This window comes from Myodes glareolus, chromosome 12 (genome assembly GCF_982192425.1).
Source record: "Myodes glareolus chromosome 12, mMyoGla1.1, whole genome shotgun sequence".
Classification (NCBI taxonomy): Eukaryota; Metazoa; Chordata; class Mammalia; order Rodentia; family Cricetidae; genus Myodes; species Myodes glareolus.
Window position 1 is genome coordinate 42,906,534 of NC_142037.1, and position 17,008 is coordinate 42,923,541.

At 44.5% G+C, this 17,008-nt stretch overlaps 1 protein-coding gene across 4 annotated transcripts in view; it reads left to right on the top strand.

Moving 5' to 3' along the window:
- Enox1 (ecto-NOX disulfide-thiol exchanger 1) overlaps positions 1-17,008 on the top strand; it is a 554,924-nt gene that overhangs the window by 433,922 nt on the left and 103,994 nt on the right. For all 4 annotated transcript variants that reach the window (XM_048422010.3, XM_087912247.1, XM_048422009.3 and 1 more), the window contains one exon: positions 15,146-15,252. In XM_048422010.3, coding sequence (XP_048277967.1) covers positions 15,146-15,252 — 107 coding nt within the window. The remainder of the gene's footprint in view (positions 1-15,145; positions 15,253-17,008) is intronic.

Here is a 17,008-nt window from a genome sequence, read left to right on the forward strand (position 1 = left end):
TTATGGCGACCTGAATCTGGTGTTAATACCACGTGACTGCTTCTAACACAGTAACTGCTGATTGACACGTTTGCTGAGATTTCCAAAAGCACAACTAGTCGATGTCATTCATCTGTATTAATCCCTGTGTCAAACTACACATGAACTGTGCTCGACTTTCTCACACAGAATGTGTTTGGGATTCTAGAGCCCTGAGAGTAAGCATCGCAGCTTACTTTCTCCTGGATGGTCTCCTCATTAGACAGTAACCCCAAGTGTCCTTCCCCAGTGTACAAGATCCCCAGTGCTTTTCTTCATAGCATTCCACTGCAGCCCATACAGGAAGCAGCCAGGAAGGCTGGGAAATTGTTCTGAGGCATGATGGGAGCAGCTGTGCTGACAGGCTAACTTATTACAGCAAGAAAGGCAGACCTGATGTCGTGATGGGAGGGTTTGCTTAGCACCTTCCAGGAGAGTCCAGACACACTGCGAAACTCCAGGCATGGTGGGCTCCTGTGCATATGTTGCTGGAAATAGCCAACAGGTTGAACAGGATGAAAGAAACTTCATATGGGAGTCCACAGTGCTGGACAGGATGCACACAGCTACCTCGCTCATTTGTTTGCCATTGTCGTTCCTTCATCCGCAAAGCAAGCAGATGAATTGGTTCTGTTGCCAGCCAGCCATCTTGAAGAAGGAAATCAGTGACCCTCTTCTTGACTGTTTGCATTTAATAAAAAATGGAAGAGTCTACACTGACCATCAGTGGTTACCGTCTAGTCTGCTGCTGTTCCTTTCTGCCAGTGATAGCGCATGTTCTAGGTCTGTTGTGGGAAACAAGACATTGTTTCATCCAAGCTTGGCCTTAAAGTGTCAAGGATCAGTAGCTGTGCTCAGCCCAAAGTTCGAGGTTTGTGACATCTCGTCACTTCCCTAAGGGATTGTACTTGACTTGTGACCATGGATGTGCAGTTATCAGTTGAGGACCTCAGTCTGTCCTGGCGTGGCACGGGGCTGTCTCTTCACTTCTGAGCCAGCTAGAGTAGATCTTGCCTGCTAGTTAGAGCAGAAGAGGGAAAATTGGCAGGCCTACTGAGTCTAGTCCCAGGTCGTCTTATCGTCAGATCGCGTTTGTCTCACCTTGTCAATTTCTCATTCCGTCTGTTTGGCAGAACTTCCCCACGTTTTTCTATTCCTAGACTTTGGGGGTTTTGATCTTTGCTTTTTAAAAATGTGTGCTTCCTGGGAACTCCCATTAGGCCTGCCTGCTTTCAGTTTTATCTGTCAGTCCTAAGGAAAGCTTGTCATTCCAAAGATCTGATAGAATCAGTTTGTAAGTCCAGGGAGCATGCGCCAACACATTCACATATTAATATGCATGCCAAGATGATCAGTTATGCAAACCTTACTCCAACACATACACATCTCATCAATTAAACATTCCATGACTTTCCTTCCCGACTACTTTCCCAGCAAACTTCCTGCTGGAAAGGAAAACAGGCAGAGTGGAGGAGGTAAACGAGAAAGCAGGTAGCAGTAGAAAGGGGCCTATAAATAGTGATCGCGGGATACATGCCTTAAATACAACAAGTTTGAATGAAAACTGAAAACTATAGTGTCAAAGATATTGGTTGTCAAGAGTCCTGCTTCTAATTGTCCTTCACTCTCTGACCCTTGGCCATCTGGATAATTTATTTTCTGATTAGAAACTGAACTACATATTTCTAACATGCCCCCTTTTCACCTCACTCCACCCACACATTGCTCAGCTATCTCCTTGCCTGAAAGACTTCTCCCCCATACCAGATTCAAAACCCTCTGCCATTCGGGCTTTCTCCCCGAATCCTTTCAAATCTGGTAGGACCCACAGCCATACTCTCTGCATGAGTCCTTAAAGACTACTAATTATTTTATGTGCATCAAATTTTTGTTCTTCTAGAATTATTTTGTGCCAGAGATGCAGGCCATGTGCACTCACCTCATTCTTACCTCACAAGAGCACACCAGAACTTGTCACTGTTTGTGAAAGCACACAGGAGTCCTGAGTATGTGTCCATCATTGACCAGTTGTAGAGGGAATCACTGTCTGTAAAAGCACTCACATGCACACACACACGTGCACACACACTCAGTCCTGACTACAGTATCTCTCTATTGTTGACCAGTTATATAGAGAAGCACTGTTTGTAGAAGCATGCACACCCCCCCCACACACACACAGGTCCTGACTACAAGTATTCATCGCTGACCAGTTGTAAAGGGAAGCACTGTTTGTAAAAAACACAAGTCCTGACTCTTAAGTATCCATCATTGACCAGTTACAGAGGGAGGCGAAACTGGTGTTGGCAATTGGGCTGAAAACCAGTAACATCAGAACATAAAATGAAGGTTTTTTGGGGGGTGGGGGTGCGTGCGTGTGCATGAGTGTGTGTGCATGCATGTGTGTGCGCATGAGTGTGTGTGTGTGTATGTAAACTGATCTCAAACTGACTTAACACTAAAATAGATTCTCTTTAAACTAGAACACACAGAATACACGTGAGTTATGAGCTAGTAGGATTATCTTATTCTTGCTAGTCTTATGTTAACCTGGAGACTGTACCAGTCTCTGCCATCATGCAGCCTAGGTTTGTGCACTTGGGAGAGAAAGTGGCACCAGCCTCATCTCCAGTCTTCGGAACAGCAAACGCTGTAGATGCTTTTGACTGGGTCTGAAGAGACCCTGGCTCTAATCTCAGCTCAAACAGTAATTAGCCATATCCCCTCAGGAAACTCTTCCAAGCCCCTGAGTCTCTGCGTCCTCCTTTCTGTGATGGAAAGGTTTGCCCAGATGATTCCCTCAAAGTACCATCCAAGCCCCTTAGCCCTTACCATATGAGCAACTGAGACCCTTGAGCGGTTCCAGATCTCTAAAGGCAAGAGGGCTGGCGGGACCCATGAGATGACCAGTTCTCCTCAGGAGCAGGCGGCCATCGCTGCACGCATGCCAATGCCTCACTATGGTGGCCGCCTCCGTGGAACTGCTGTGTGGATCAGAAGTCACATTGCCATCATATGAACGTGAGCCCAGAGCCCTGCAGGTGCCAGTGCTGGTCAGAGTTATTGTCAGAGGTGGCTCTGCAGTGCCCTGACACCCTCCCCCTCCACCCATGTCCTCATCTGTTTTCCCGGCTGAAGTTGTAAAAGCCTCTGCTGTTGGGATGAATGATTAGCATCATCCCACAAATATTTACTGGAGCACTGTTAAGTGCCAGGTCATATGCTAAGTGCTGGAATGAAAGATGAGGGTTTCTGACCTCTGTGCACACCGTGGTCCCCCTTACAGGCAGATTGGTGTCCTCCCCCACATTTCTTCTGCCTGAAAAGCTCTCTCTTAAGTCATGTGCTTCTCAGAAACATCTCAGGCTAAATGTTTTTTATTTCCACCAAGGGAAATTTGCTTCCTGTGTCCCCTGCTGTCGAAAAAAGAATTTTATGAAGTGTTAAAATGTTTTCCCATGTCTGTAGAAGCCATCGCCATAGCTCATCCAAGGGAAGGGGGTAAAAAAAAAATCTTTGTAATGCCTTAGCAATTTGACAGCTTTTCCATTTCTCCTCAAAATCATGCTGATAGCCGTTATTTACTAATACAGTAAACACTCAAAATATTATTTCCACTGTAAAGGAAAAAGAAGAAGAAAAGAAAACACATCCTTTGATCTCAGGGAATAAATATCCAATAGAAATAATGTTGTATGAAGGCTTCCAAATGAAGGCTAAGCACCAAATGTTCTAATTCTCACAATACCCAAACTGACAGAAGATTCCAAACGTTTGCCACAATGGAGTGGACCCATTTTAGGATCTTTCTTTTTAATTTTACCAAAAATACAATTCTTAGTTTAAAATACACTTTAAACACACACACACACACACACACAGTGAGAAAAATTAAGCCTTACTCTCTAGAACAAACAAGAACTGGGTAAGGCTCCATTTTAAGATTCCATGTGCTCCATTGTCACAACGAAGCAACTCAAGGAAGACAGCTTTTATCTAGTACTAAAACCTGATAGCTTGAGAGGCCCCCAGCCCTGGGTACCAAACAAAAGGGGAATGTCAAGTGTGGAGACATATCTGTCGGTGAGTTAGGGAACAGATCTTGGCTGCTTTGGACAGACAGAAGCCACACAATTTTTTTTTTCTCCAAAATTTGTTTAAAAGGAAGACTTTCGAAGTGAGAGCAAAGCACTGAGGGGCAGAGGATGTGCTCTTGAGGCAGAGGGAGCATCTTTGCATCATTTTGCGAAAGGAAAAATCATCCCAGGAGGAGTGTGGGAGTAGCTGGAATGTGAGTGGATTTCTTCTGAGACCTAAAAAGAGCAGACACAATACCCACGCAGCACGAAGTTTGATGACCCTGGACCAGAGATTCCCAGCACTAGAGAGCAGATGAATAGTGCCTAGGGCAGTGTTTCTCAACCCAAGGGTCGTGACCCTTTCCCCAGGGTCTCCCAAGACCATCAGAAAACACATATTATTTAAATTACAGTTCATAGCAATAGCAAAATTATAGTTATGAGGTAGCAACAAAAATAATCATATAGTCGGGGATCAGCACAACACGAGGAACTATATTAAAGCGTTACAGCTTTAGGAAGGCAGGGGGAATGTGGGAGAAGGACAAGGCCTGACAGAGCCACATGCTCAAGTGGGTTAGTGTCCCTTTAATTCTTGTGGAATCATTCAGAGCCGGTGGAGGCCCAGAAGAAAAATGAATCACTATTTGGGCATCATGAGGATGATAATACTCTCAGAATCTAGCCTTGTCCTCTCCTTCCAAGAGACGACTCTCCACAGTGCACCCCAGCTGCCGAGACCAGGGCCAGTCTCCAGAGCCTGGGCGTGTCTTGGTCATTGGTACAGGAAACTGCAAATGTGGGTGTGGTCGGAACGGAAATGTGGTTGATCCGTGATCCTCTCCTTCTCAAGAAAAGCCAGACTCAATGTCTTCCGACCTGTTGTTGGCTGGAGAGAGGAAAAGAACCTGAGAAAAACCAAAACAACCAAGCAAACAAAACATGCAGGGAGGATAAATCAGAGAACAATTTAACAGTGGTCCTCAAGATTGATGATTCAGACACCCCTTTTTCATAGTCACGCCAGGATCTTTTAATAAAGATGCGTATGGAAAGATGGCAGAAGCCGTGTCCGAACATGCTCGTTGCAGCGTTATTAGTGGTAGACATACCGGCAACTTCCGAGCTACAGCCTAACTGAAATAGAGCAAGGCGGAGGAACAATTCTAGCATTTTATGAACAGGCTAGAGAGCTGCACACCTGTGCACCGGATGCATGCATACCGTTTTATCTTGCTGCCTATGCCAGAATCTGCCGGCATCCTTTGCTGTTAGAGAGAGAAGCTGGGGAAGGGGCTCACGCTTGGAAGATAGTCTTCCTTCTCCTTTTGTTTCCTTTGTGTTACGTACATATATTACTTTTGTTGAGTCAATAGTGAAAATCTAGTCAGGGAATTTGCTGGATTTATAAAGCCTCGAAAATGCTGTACGTTGTAAGGAGCCATTGCCTTTATAATCTCATGCATTTTTCTTTCCGTGCTTCTCAAAACATTTGGATATATTGCATTTACCTAGGAGCCGCCCCCTCACACAACTTCCGGGACTGACCTAACCAGGATAGCAAGGGAATGAAGAAAAGACAAACACAGATATGAGAGAAAAGCTGGGATTCCATGGGTTGGGCTCTCTGATGGAGCCTTAGCACCTGGGAAGTTCAGCGTGTTTGTTATATGTGGTTGAACAGGGTGGTGTATTCTCGTGTACCACCAGAGAGAAGGCAGAGTTATTACAAAATGATACACAAGGAGGTAGGGTTCTTATGTACAGCTGAAGAAGGAGGCAGGCTTAGCTCCTCTCAGGAGGAGCTGGCTCTGTAGGGGAGGAGCCTTCTGGAAGGAGGAAGCTATGGCCGATATTCTCTGCACACACTATCAACATTGGCACTCATACAGAAGGAGGTCTTAGCCATCCCTCTGAGCCTCATCCAGGGAAGGGTTTGCTACTCCCATGAAGCCGAGACACAGGGGTCTTTGACATGGCCACACGTCTGTCAACAGCACACTTTCACTGGGACTTCATCCGCTCCCTAGACAGGAGCATCTGCCGTCCACCTTCCTGGACTAGGATGTGTGAAAATCTTTATGTCATTGTCTGCCTAATGTCCTTGTATTTATTTGAGCAGTTTGACCATCGCCTGCTTGCTTGGAATTTGCCAAACAAAGATCCCCCTGTTTTTAAAAGATATTTCTGAATATCCCATTCCCTAAGAGAAAAGCTTGTTTTGCCTCATCTAACCAGGAAGTTGAGAAATCAAGTCTGAGACTGGCCTTTGGGGGTTCAAGTTTAGCAGGACTACAGTGAATTCAGTGTCACGTGATGTGCTTGTGCGTCACCTCAAGGCAAAGCCTCCAACTGTCCCGTCATTCGTCAACTCTTTCAGACAGATAGGTCTGTCATTGCAGTCTGCTTCCGTGGCCTCCTTCGGATAGGCCTGTCACTGTGTTCTGCTCCCGTGGCCTCCTTCGGATAGGCCTGTCACTGTGTTCTGCTTCCATGGCCTCCTTCGGATAGGCCTGTCATTGTGTTCTGCTTCCGTGGCCTCCTTCAGATAGGCCTGTCATTGTGTTCTGCTTCCGTGGCCTCCTTCTGATAGGCCTGTCATTGTGTTCTGCTTCCGTGGCCCTCGTCCCAGCAGCTCTTCCTTTCAGGCACCATCTCAGATCCACTAGGGAGTCAGGAGTTTCAGCACCTGGCCCACCACCGCCTCCTTCACATGGCCAATGCTCACTGCTTTCCTTAAGCATCTGTGACACCTCTGGGTGTCTGTCCTGGGACCGCCATCACTGATGGCATCCTCTCCCTGGCAAGTCTCCCACCTATGGTCAACCAACCTCAGTTCTCTGGCTCCATCTAAAGTCTCATTTTTTTTCTTTTGTCCCCCCTTCCTATGAAGAATTCCCCACCCCCAGCCTTTAGCATTTAAAGACAACAATAACAAGCTAGGGGAGGGAGGTCAACTGTTTCATTTGATACATGCCTTTGAAAATCCCTTCTGAGCTATTCATGGAGGATTTGGAAATATGTTATCCCTAAAAAGCAGAAAAGGGAATTCTTCTGAAACCTACAGAGTTAAGGCTCTATCGTGAGCCTGATAGCATTAAAAACAAAAATTAGGCTTGCGAGATTTTGTTTGAGGTGCTTTATGTAGCAAAGCCTGCTGCCTGGAAGAATGTAATCAGTTGCTCCAGATATTTGGGGCACTAAATGGATTTAAGTTCTTTTCACAGCTGTGTAGCTGGAACACGGGATATTGGAGGTGCCGGGCTGCAGGGGAGAAGCGGTGAAGGAGAAAGGACTGTATTCTTGCTAGCACCTGCCTTTCTGTCTCAGTGCTTTCAATGTTTCTCTGCCCCATACGAAAAGTTCAAAGATCTTATAGAGCCCCAGAATCTGAGATCTGCACTGGATGCTCTACTTCCCCTCCAGAGGGCTTGTTTAAATGTCCGCATATGTGGCTGTCCTGCCCTAAGCTCCTCTTCCTCTGGAAGACTAAAAACAAATGCCTCTCATAATAGAAAATCTTGGAACTCGTGGCTACACTTTTGTCCTACTGAGTAGGCCCAGGGGACTGCCACTATCTCTCTCTAGTGCCTCTGCACTGGTGCTGGGAAATCCCTTGCAGGGATGGGTGCTAGATGGTCAAGACATTGGAATTGGGTCCCCATCCCCAGCAAGACCTCATATAGCATGAGGTGATGCCAGAAGAGTATGAAGGTGCATAGGGTGAAAGCAACATGAAGAGAGGTGCAGAGATGCTGAGAGATGGAGACTGAAGATAAAACAACAAGCTACGGGTAGGGCCAAAGACTGCTCTAGAAGGACAGAGGGCTGGGAAGGACAAACAGTAGCTTGGGCTGTGGACTACTCACCTGGAGGCAGGAGGCTTCTACTGAGCTCAGCCAGATCCAAGCACCACATACTGAATTGCCAAACCACGTATCTTTCTGCCATTTCCAGACTTTCAGGTTCATCATTGTCCTCTATAGGACAGCCATGGACATCACAGCAGGAGAGACGACACAGAACAGCCTCCAGAATTAAAGACACTTGCACTTGGGGAAATTATATCCTGCCTGGTGGTGTCCCCTTAAATTGACCCACTGGAGAGCACAGATTCTGATTTGCAACCAGTCAATTCTACCATGAGAGTGCCTGCCACAAAAAAAAAAAAATAGGGGGTGGTGGGGAGAGCCATGCTGTTAGGCTGGTGTCCAGTAGCCTGATGTGGGCATTTTAACTGAAGTTTATTACAACTCCATAAAATTAAAACTAAGCATTTAGGTCAAATTCCTGGTGCAGTTTTCATGGAAGCTGCTTGCTGAGATAGGCACATACCCTCCTATAGATTCCTTTAGTGTGTATAATTCAATGGTTTTCAGTGTGTTCTCTTAGGCTCACAGGCGCCATCATAGTCAGCTGTAGAACAGGGTCATCTCTTTAAACAATTAATACACCGTCATTGTGACTGTCACCTCACTACTCTCAATATCCTTTTCCCAAACGAAGACAAACACATCCATTTTATGTGGTTAGTTCCTTCTTCTGGACATTAACATGGAGGGAACTGTCACCTGTGGTCTTGATGATTGACTTAATTAACCAAGCATAGTTTTCTCAGGGGACATCTGCCCTTTAATGGGTATCAATACTTCATGATCTTCCATGAATCTCTGTTCTACATTGTGGTATGTCTAATTTTCAATTAATACATTCATGTGCATCTTTTCATATCCTCTTTGGGTATTCTGAGTAAGGCTACTATCAGTATATTTTAAAGTAGTTAATTAAGTTATTTTATCAAGAGAGAAGTCTGTTCTACACTCAGCATATGTCCAAACATCTGTGGATAGGGGAAAGTACAAAGGAAGGGTTAAACTATTTAGTTTTCAAGAGATGTTCTTATTTGTGTGTGTGTGTGTGTGTGTGTGTGTGTGTATGTGTGTGTTTCCTACATGTATGTCTGTGCTCCTCCTGATGCCTGGTGTTTATGGAAGCCAGAATAAGGAGTCAGATCCTCTGGAACTAGAGTTACAGGCACTTGTGAGCCAGCAAATGGGTATTGGGAATTGAACCCTGTCATCTGGAAGAGCAGCCAGTGATCTTGGGGCCAACTTTTCAGCCGTAAGAAATGTTTTTAACATTGAAGTACAACTATGTCTGTGTGCATATTGTGTGTCTGTATATGTGCACATGGTTATCCTATGGGATCATCACAAGTTGGGATTTACAGCCTCACAGTAATTGGCAGCTTCTTTAAGGCCATGTGCCTCCTTTCTCCTGTTTATGTAAATGTGCTCGGCAGAGTAGGCACTCTGGGATGGCATTTAATGAAGACCGGCATCCGTGCAAGCTTCTGGAGAGGTCATCGCTGACTTTTTCATGGTCCTCAGAAAACCCGGTTTACACAGAACACAAAGCAGGTCGTAGGTGAGAGTTGCAAGATGGACCTGGCAAATCTGCATTTTCTGACTGAGAGCTGTGTCAATCATAGTTCCAAATTATCGGGGATATATCCTTTGTTTGTTTGTTTTAAGTAGCACCCAAGCTTCTTATCTGACACAGAATCCTGGAGTCCCTCTTGCCTTATAAACTACCAAAGTGGCAAAGGCACCATATAGTGTGCAGGCCCGAGGGTGTTCTTCCACCGCACAACTGTGTGTGAGCTACTGTTCCATCCTACGCTGCCTGTAACCCGTCCTCCGAGCAGTGAGGTTGTGATGAGCCTTTAGTGAGCAACCGTGTGTGGCTTCCCTGTGTGTCGAAGGAGCAGTCTGAACAATGCCAGGGAAGCGTGAAGCGGTAGTGTGGATCACGAACTTCTTGATCACAGAGAGGATGGAAGGCGTATGGTCTTCACCTGTGACATCAAGATTAGCACCATCCTGATTTGTGGTTTTAAAGTCATGCTGTCTTTGCATCGCAGTCCTTGGGACATTCTCATTGAAGTGTCTTAACACATTTCCTAATGAACAGACGACTTGCTCAGAAGGTATCTGCCAAAACAGGAGCCTGAGCTGTGCCATGCAAATGCTGTGAGTGGTTTTCAAACCGAAGTTGAGTTGCACCATTTTTACCTTTCTGAGTTTTTGTTGTTGGTGGTGGTGGTGGTGGTGAGTGTGAGTATTTGTGTGTGTGCGTGTATGTGTGTGACTATACGGTAGGATGTAAATGTCTCATGAGAAAAGGATATAATTGACTCCCATCCAGTTTTCCTTTCACTTACTTATCTTCGTGAAGAGAACTCTGTAAGAGACTGAGAGAATGACCAGAGAATTTGAGACATCTCTTAGAATAGCTGATGTCTTTCTGAACCATGATTCTTAGTTCAGCCTCACTTGGATGGCCTTCAGCAAATACTCAAGCTCACTATGTATGTCCGAGAGCCGGTTTCCCGTCTCTTTTGCTCAGCCCTCCATCTGTACCTGTTCTCTGTGTCTCTGATGCTTTTCCCAGGCTTGTGTCATCCGGGCTCCCCCCACCACACACACACACATCCTCTTAGCAGTCACCGGATGCTGCTTCCTATCACATGGCTTGCTCGCCCCAAGCTCATTTGGGGCTTCTGCTGCGGCTCTGGCTTCTTCTCATCCCCCACACCACTCACGCTGGCACGTGTTCCCTGACCGATGGCAGCAACGGCACATCCTGGATTAGCACACGGTCCTTCCCTGCTTCTTCTCTCACGGCCTTACCCTCCTCCCTTACAGCTACTTCCATGGCAAGTCTTTTCACAGCTCCAACTTGCAGGCTTCGCTCCTGAGCGCGTCAGCAGTTAAGGCCTGGCACAACATCGCCTCTTTCCTGACAGGACCCCTCATTCCGTGATACGGCTTGGCTACCATACTCTGTTCTCAAAGTGGTTCAACAGACCTATCTATCATACAGAGTAATTGTCTACTTTCATTTTTTTTCAGAATCATAGCATTTTTATTGTACATGGAAGTTTGGTTTTTTTCCAGATTACAGAAAGATAAGGGTGAAACACTATCCAAAAGTATTTACAACCAAAAACCACAACTTCCCCCACCCCAGTCCCCAAGACCTCCTTTGCAGAAACAATCTTTGTTAGACAACAACAGCTAAGAGTGTTTAAAATTTTATGTATGTTTTCAGAGATACACAGGTTACACACGTGCATGGGAGACTACCATAGAGTCATTGTGCATTCTGCTTTCTTCACTAAAAACTTTAGACATTGGATTTAACATTCCACGATGATCTATTTCATGGATAAAATTAATTAGTATTCCTTTGATGTATGTTAAGGCTGTTTGCATGTCTTAGCTGTCATGGACATTTAGAATGTAATTTAAAAAGAAATTTCACATATAACTCAAATGCATAAAACATATTGAAGTAATATGTAAATTTATCATAAAAATCTAAGTCAGATATATGGAAACCATTAAAATATAGAAACCCATTCTTCTTTCTCCTCTTTTTTCCTTCCTCTTTCTCATTTTTCCTCTTGTCGGGGGTTCACTAAATGGCACCATGCCCTCAAACTCACCCTAGGTGTCTTTGAACTTTCTTTTTTTTAAATTGTTTTTATTGCTACTTTGGATGTCAGTATGGCAATTTCTCAGAAAATTAGGAAACAACGTACCTCAAGACCCAGCAATACTACTTTTGGGTCTATACCTAAAGGATGCTCAATCATACCACAAGGACATGTGCTCAACTATGTCATAGCAGCATTATTTGTCATAGCCAGAACCTGGAAACAACCTAAATGCCCCTCGACCAAAGAATGGATAAGGAAAATGTGGTACATTTACACAATGGAATACTACACAGCAGAAAAAATAATGATGTTTTCAAATTTGTAGGCAAATGGGTGGATCTAGAAAGCATCATATTGAGTGAAGTAACACAGATCCAGAAAGACAAATATCATATGCACTCACTTGTAAGTGGCTTATGAAAAGCAAAAGAAAAACCAGCCTACAATTCAGAATCCCAGAGAACCTAGACAACAAAGAGGGCCCTAAGAGAGATATACATAGAGCTAATCTACATGGGAAGTAGAAAAAGACAAGATCTCCTGAGTAAATTAGGAGCATGGGGACCATGGGAAAAGGTAGAAGGGGAAAGGGGAGGCAGGGAAGGGTGTGCAGAAAAATATAGAGCTCAATAGTCTCATTTCTTTTTCATCTCCAAGACCTAGGCCTCATTGTAAACAAGAATACTGTCTGATGTGCGCATTTCTAGTTATCAGCTGCCTGGTACTTTATCAGCCCCCCAGGTGTGTGTTATTGAAGGAATGAATGAATGGATTTACTTTATGGCCTTCAGTAAAGTAATCAAGTCCTCTAACTGAGGCACATACCCGAGTGTGTTGGATGTTTTTCACCCTTATCCTGTACCATTGTGGGCCAGGCTCTAGCTTCTGTTCCCTCTCTCTACCCCTCATGTTCACCAGTGGTCCGTCTTCCTGTCAAGCCTTCCTCCATTTGTGAATAAGCATCATTTATTCCTTACCGTATCATCCTCATTAGGAGTCTTCACTAGCAGATAGCAGAATTTCTGTTATCCCCACCCAACTACTAACCCTGAATGCCATAGCTTTTTCTCTTCGAAATGGTGCCAATCAAAGAGCTTTGCTGTTTAAAGCCATGGAGCTTCAGCGTCACCAGCCCTGCCTGTTGACTTTGTCTGAGGTGTCTTCTGGCTTCTACAGGCTGATGCCACAAGAGACAGCTGAAATCACCAGTGATCCCAGGCTGCAGGCAGACAAAGCCAGCAGAGAGGCTGGGTGTCCACCCCAACGCTGCACACTAAGGGTAAAGGTCAGATGAAGGTCAGCGCTTATGATGGTTCAGGGTGACAAACCTGAAAGCTTTCTGAGGCAGAGCAGGGAAGCCTCAGAAGTCAGGGAGAATGTAAAACCCTGCTACAGAAAATGGTCTCCTTAAAACTGAGATAGACAGATTCGTAGTATAACATGAGTGTAGCACAAATTCTAATTAGTCTTAATAGTAAAAACCCAGAGTCAGATATGAGGGGGTGAAAGCTGAAAGATCAGAGAAGCAGAGCAGCTAGTCACTAGTTCTCACCTCTATGAAAACCTCTGACCGAATGGGGTGCCCTGCCTCTACAAGTCCTCAGACTGCCCTGAGCTCCTATCTCCTCCCACTTACATTCCTCTCTCCACCCAGCCATATCACTTCCCATCTCCACCTCCCTAGCACTATGGGCACTATTTCTCTTTTTGCCTGATTCAATCTCTGTAGTCCAGGGTGGCCTTGAACAGAGGCAGAAATCCACCTGCCTCTGTCTGCTGAGTGCTGGGATTAAAGGTGTGCACCACCACTGCCTGGCCTCGACGGCTAATTGGTGTGACTAGTTCCGCACTATGATCTTTAGGCAAGCTTTATTTGTTAAAGCACAAACAAAATATCATCATAAGTGAGAATGGGGCTTTCTAGATGAGTTTACAATTGAGATTTTTCTCAGGTACAGAATAGCAAATACTAATATTCCACGTGAAAATAACTGGAGGTCAAGGCCAAGAAGTATTTATTAGCATTAAAGGAAATATTAACAGTGCCATGAGAAATAGAACATACCTTATCTCTCTCTAGCACAGTGTGGTTCTCAACCTTCCTAATGCCGTGGCACTTTAATACAGTTCCTTATGTTGTAGTGACCCCCAACCATAGAATTAACTTGTGTTGCTACTTCATAACTGTAATTTTGCTACTGTTATGAATCGTAATGTAAATATCTGATATGTGTGATTTGTGTCCTCTGTAAAAGGGTCATTTGACACCCCTCAAAGGGGTCGTGACCCATAGGTTGAGAACCACTGCTCTAACGCGTCATGTACTCGATCATTTTGTGTGCTACTATTTTGCCACTGAAGGTCACTCACCTTTAGGGGCTTTGCTATTGTGGCTTTTTTTTTAATGCCTGAAGATCTGGAAGAGAATTGAAGTCCTCTTTTTTTTTATAACAAAGCCTCGGGAATCACTAAGGAATTGTGGGATACAGTGCTAGCATCCATAAGAACTGAGCTCCATATTTAGAAGTTCGGGTTTAATCATGTGACTGACTCAGAGCACTAGTGTTTTTAACCCCATGCTTACCAGATCAACAACTACTCAAGCAAGACCGAGTAAATAGTTGGTTGGCTCCATACCTAACATTCACTAAGACCCCATCTTTTCCTCTATATAATTTTTTGCAATCCCTCAACATTTCCCATCCAAATAGCACTGTCCCTGGAGATAACAGAATTGATGGATGAAGTCAAGGTGAGAGAATTAAAGCCTCAAATGGTGTGAGAGTCAGGAGGGGATGTTTATGAAAGTGATCATGGAACAGTAGAAGACAGGGGAGGGGCTCAATCGGGAATACTGAAGTCAGACCTGCAGGTGGGAGCTGCTGACCAGGTGAGCTTTTGTCTGTCTTCATGAGGAATGGGTAGCACCTGTCACCAGCCAACGGACAGGAGGACTGGTTTCAGTCCTTAGAGAAAAACAGCGGGGAGAAAAATGGTTCCTGAGACTAAGGAAGCTATAACACAACTATTTATGTCCCAAATTTGGATCTTAGACATAGTGTCTTCTTCAGTGGGCTGTACTTAAGCCCTTGAGATGGAGAACAAAGAAAAATGATACATGTTTAGTTCTTGGACTTCAGACTCTCCAGCCTGATCTTACTTTGAAATCCCTAACTGTGCAGGACTTTATATATCTTTATTTGTATGACAATATCAGGGTCTATATACATATAGACCTAGGTCTATAATCTGCCATATCAGATTCATAAACAACAGCTAAAGGATGCTTGGAGGTAGATGCCCATGATCCTTTCCCTGGTCATCCATAGAATTTGTTTTAACCTAACGTTATGGAGACAGACTTGAAGGGAGACATCCCCAACCTTGCTAAACTGTAAGTACAAAAAGGCACAAGTTGGATGGATATTGATGATGTTGTTTCGATTGTGACATCATCCATAGACTCCTAGTGTCTTTGCTTTGCTTCCCTAGAGTGATCACAACATAAATTACTTGTCTTGTTTGACTTCCTTGTTCACCAAAGTTGAGCAGATTGTGGCCGTTTTCAACGCTTCTACCAGACAAAAAGCTTGGGACCATTTCTCGAAAGCTCAGCGCAAGAACATAGACATTTGGCGAAAGCATTCCGAGGTTGGTGATTTTACTGTTCCTTTCTAACCACCGTCACACAGCTGGATTGGCAGAGAATAGAGTGGCTGTAGCCGCTAATGGTTTCGTTACAGCGGGCAGCCCTCCTGTCGCTGTCCTCATTGCCCCCTCCACATCCAGCTCTCCTTCATTTCTCGTCCAGAAAAGCAGCTGCCTTCACACTTAGAACATTATCTCCTCCTCTCCAAGGGAGAAAAGAGTCTTTCCCATTCATACTAAAGAGCTCGCTCAAAAACAAACTGAGATGCTTTAGCTAAAATTAGATGGAAATGCCTAGATAAGCCAATCAGGAAAGCTAACCGTTAAGTACAGCGTTTTCCTTCTGTGATCTATGTGGTGATGACAGTTGGCTCTTTGGGCTTGAAATGACAAGCATGCCTTTCTCTCCATATTGTCTTGTCATCAGCCATGCCTTGTCCACTGGGCTAGCCAGGAGGGTCTGTCACCTCTCTCCCCAGAGCAAAGCTCATGATGGGAGCAAATGTCCAGGCTAGCTGCGTTCACAGCATCAATGCATGTGCGAAGTGTGAGTATCCCCTGCCAAGGAAAGAGACCGCACCTTGACTTTCCTTGCTACCTATTCAGACCAAACTGTGTCGTTAGTCATTGGTCACCCAGCTGTTATTTTTGACTCCACCTGTAGCGTACGCTTTGAACCTGTCATGTGAAAGTAAGTATCCCGTCTTCCTTTGCTTCTTCTTAAGTGAGAGAATGATTTTCATTTGGATGCCGCTTCATTTCTAGCATGTTAATGTTAAAGTTCTCTAAGAGACACACTCCCCTCTCTCAAAAATCACAAAGTTATAGAAGGTAAGGCTTATTTATGTAATGGTTCTGACTCCCACTTGGAAAAATAAGTGTTTTATGAAGAGTTTGAGGAAACACAAAGCACTGTGACATCAATCATCCGGGTAGCATTTTAAGTGCCCATTAACTAATGTTAAATTGCAGTTGAATACCAATGGCACTACATGTAATATCCACATGAATACTAAGTAGTTTTTTATTGTCACTGTTATTATGGCAAATACTGAGTAACTTCACAGTAATGGGATGCTGAAAACACTAGGGTAGTTGTTGGTAAGGGCGTTTTTAAGTGGTGGTCACTAGTGCCTAAGAAGGTGGCTGGTGACCGATCCAGCTTGCTTCCACTGTTGGGGAATGTACGGAGGAGGTAGGATTTCTCTTTCATTTTTCAAGGGCTCCCATACCAAAAGAAGGGTATGTATAGTTTTCTCTGACACCAAAATGCAACCCAAGTTAAAGTTGATTTTTAAGAGGGGGCATTAAAAAGAGGCCTCTGTTTATGATGCAATAAAGACACTGAGGGTTATGAAAACTCAATGATGATTCAATGGCAAACCTTTGAATTTTTTTAAAAAAAATCATAGAAAATAAAATGTCACTAAGGAAATTTTAGCAGACACCCAGTGAGTGTCAGTATGCTGAAAACATGTGGGCACAGAAAGACCATTCTCCATGTGGGTCAGTGGACATCAGATACTGGCATCACCTCCGGCCTGGGCCCACTTTGTTTCCCTATCTCTTGCTCTCCCACATCTGTCGCTGTTTAGAGCATGGCATGCCAGGCTGCCTGCCTCTGTCAGGAAAGTCCTACTTGCTTTCTCAATCCTGGGAGACAGAATGGAGACTCCAGAGGGTTGGAATGTCATTCTCAAAAGTCCCTCCTGCCAATAACCAACCTTGTTTCTTGGAAAACATGAGAAAACAGAATTTT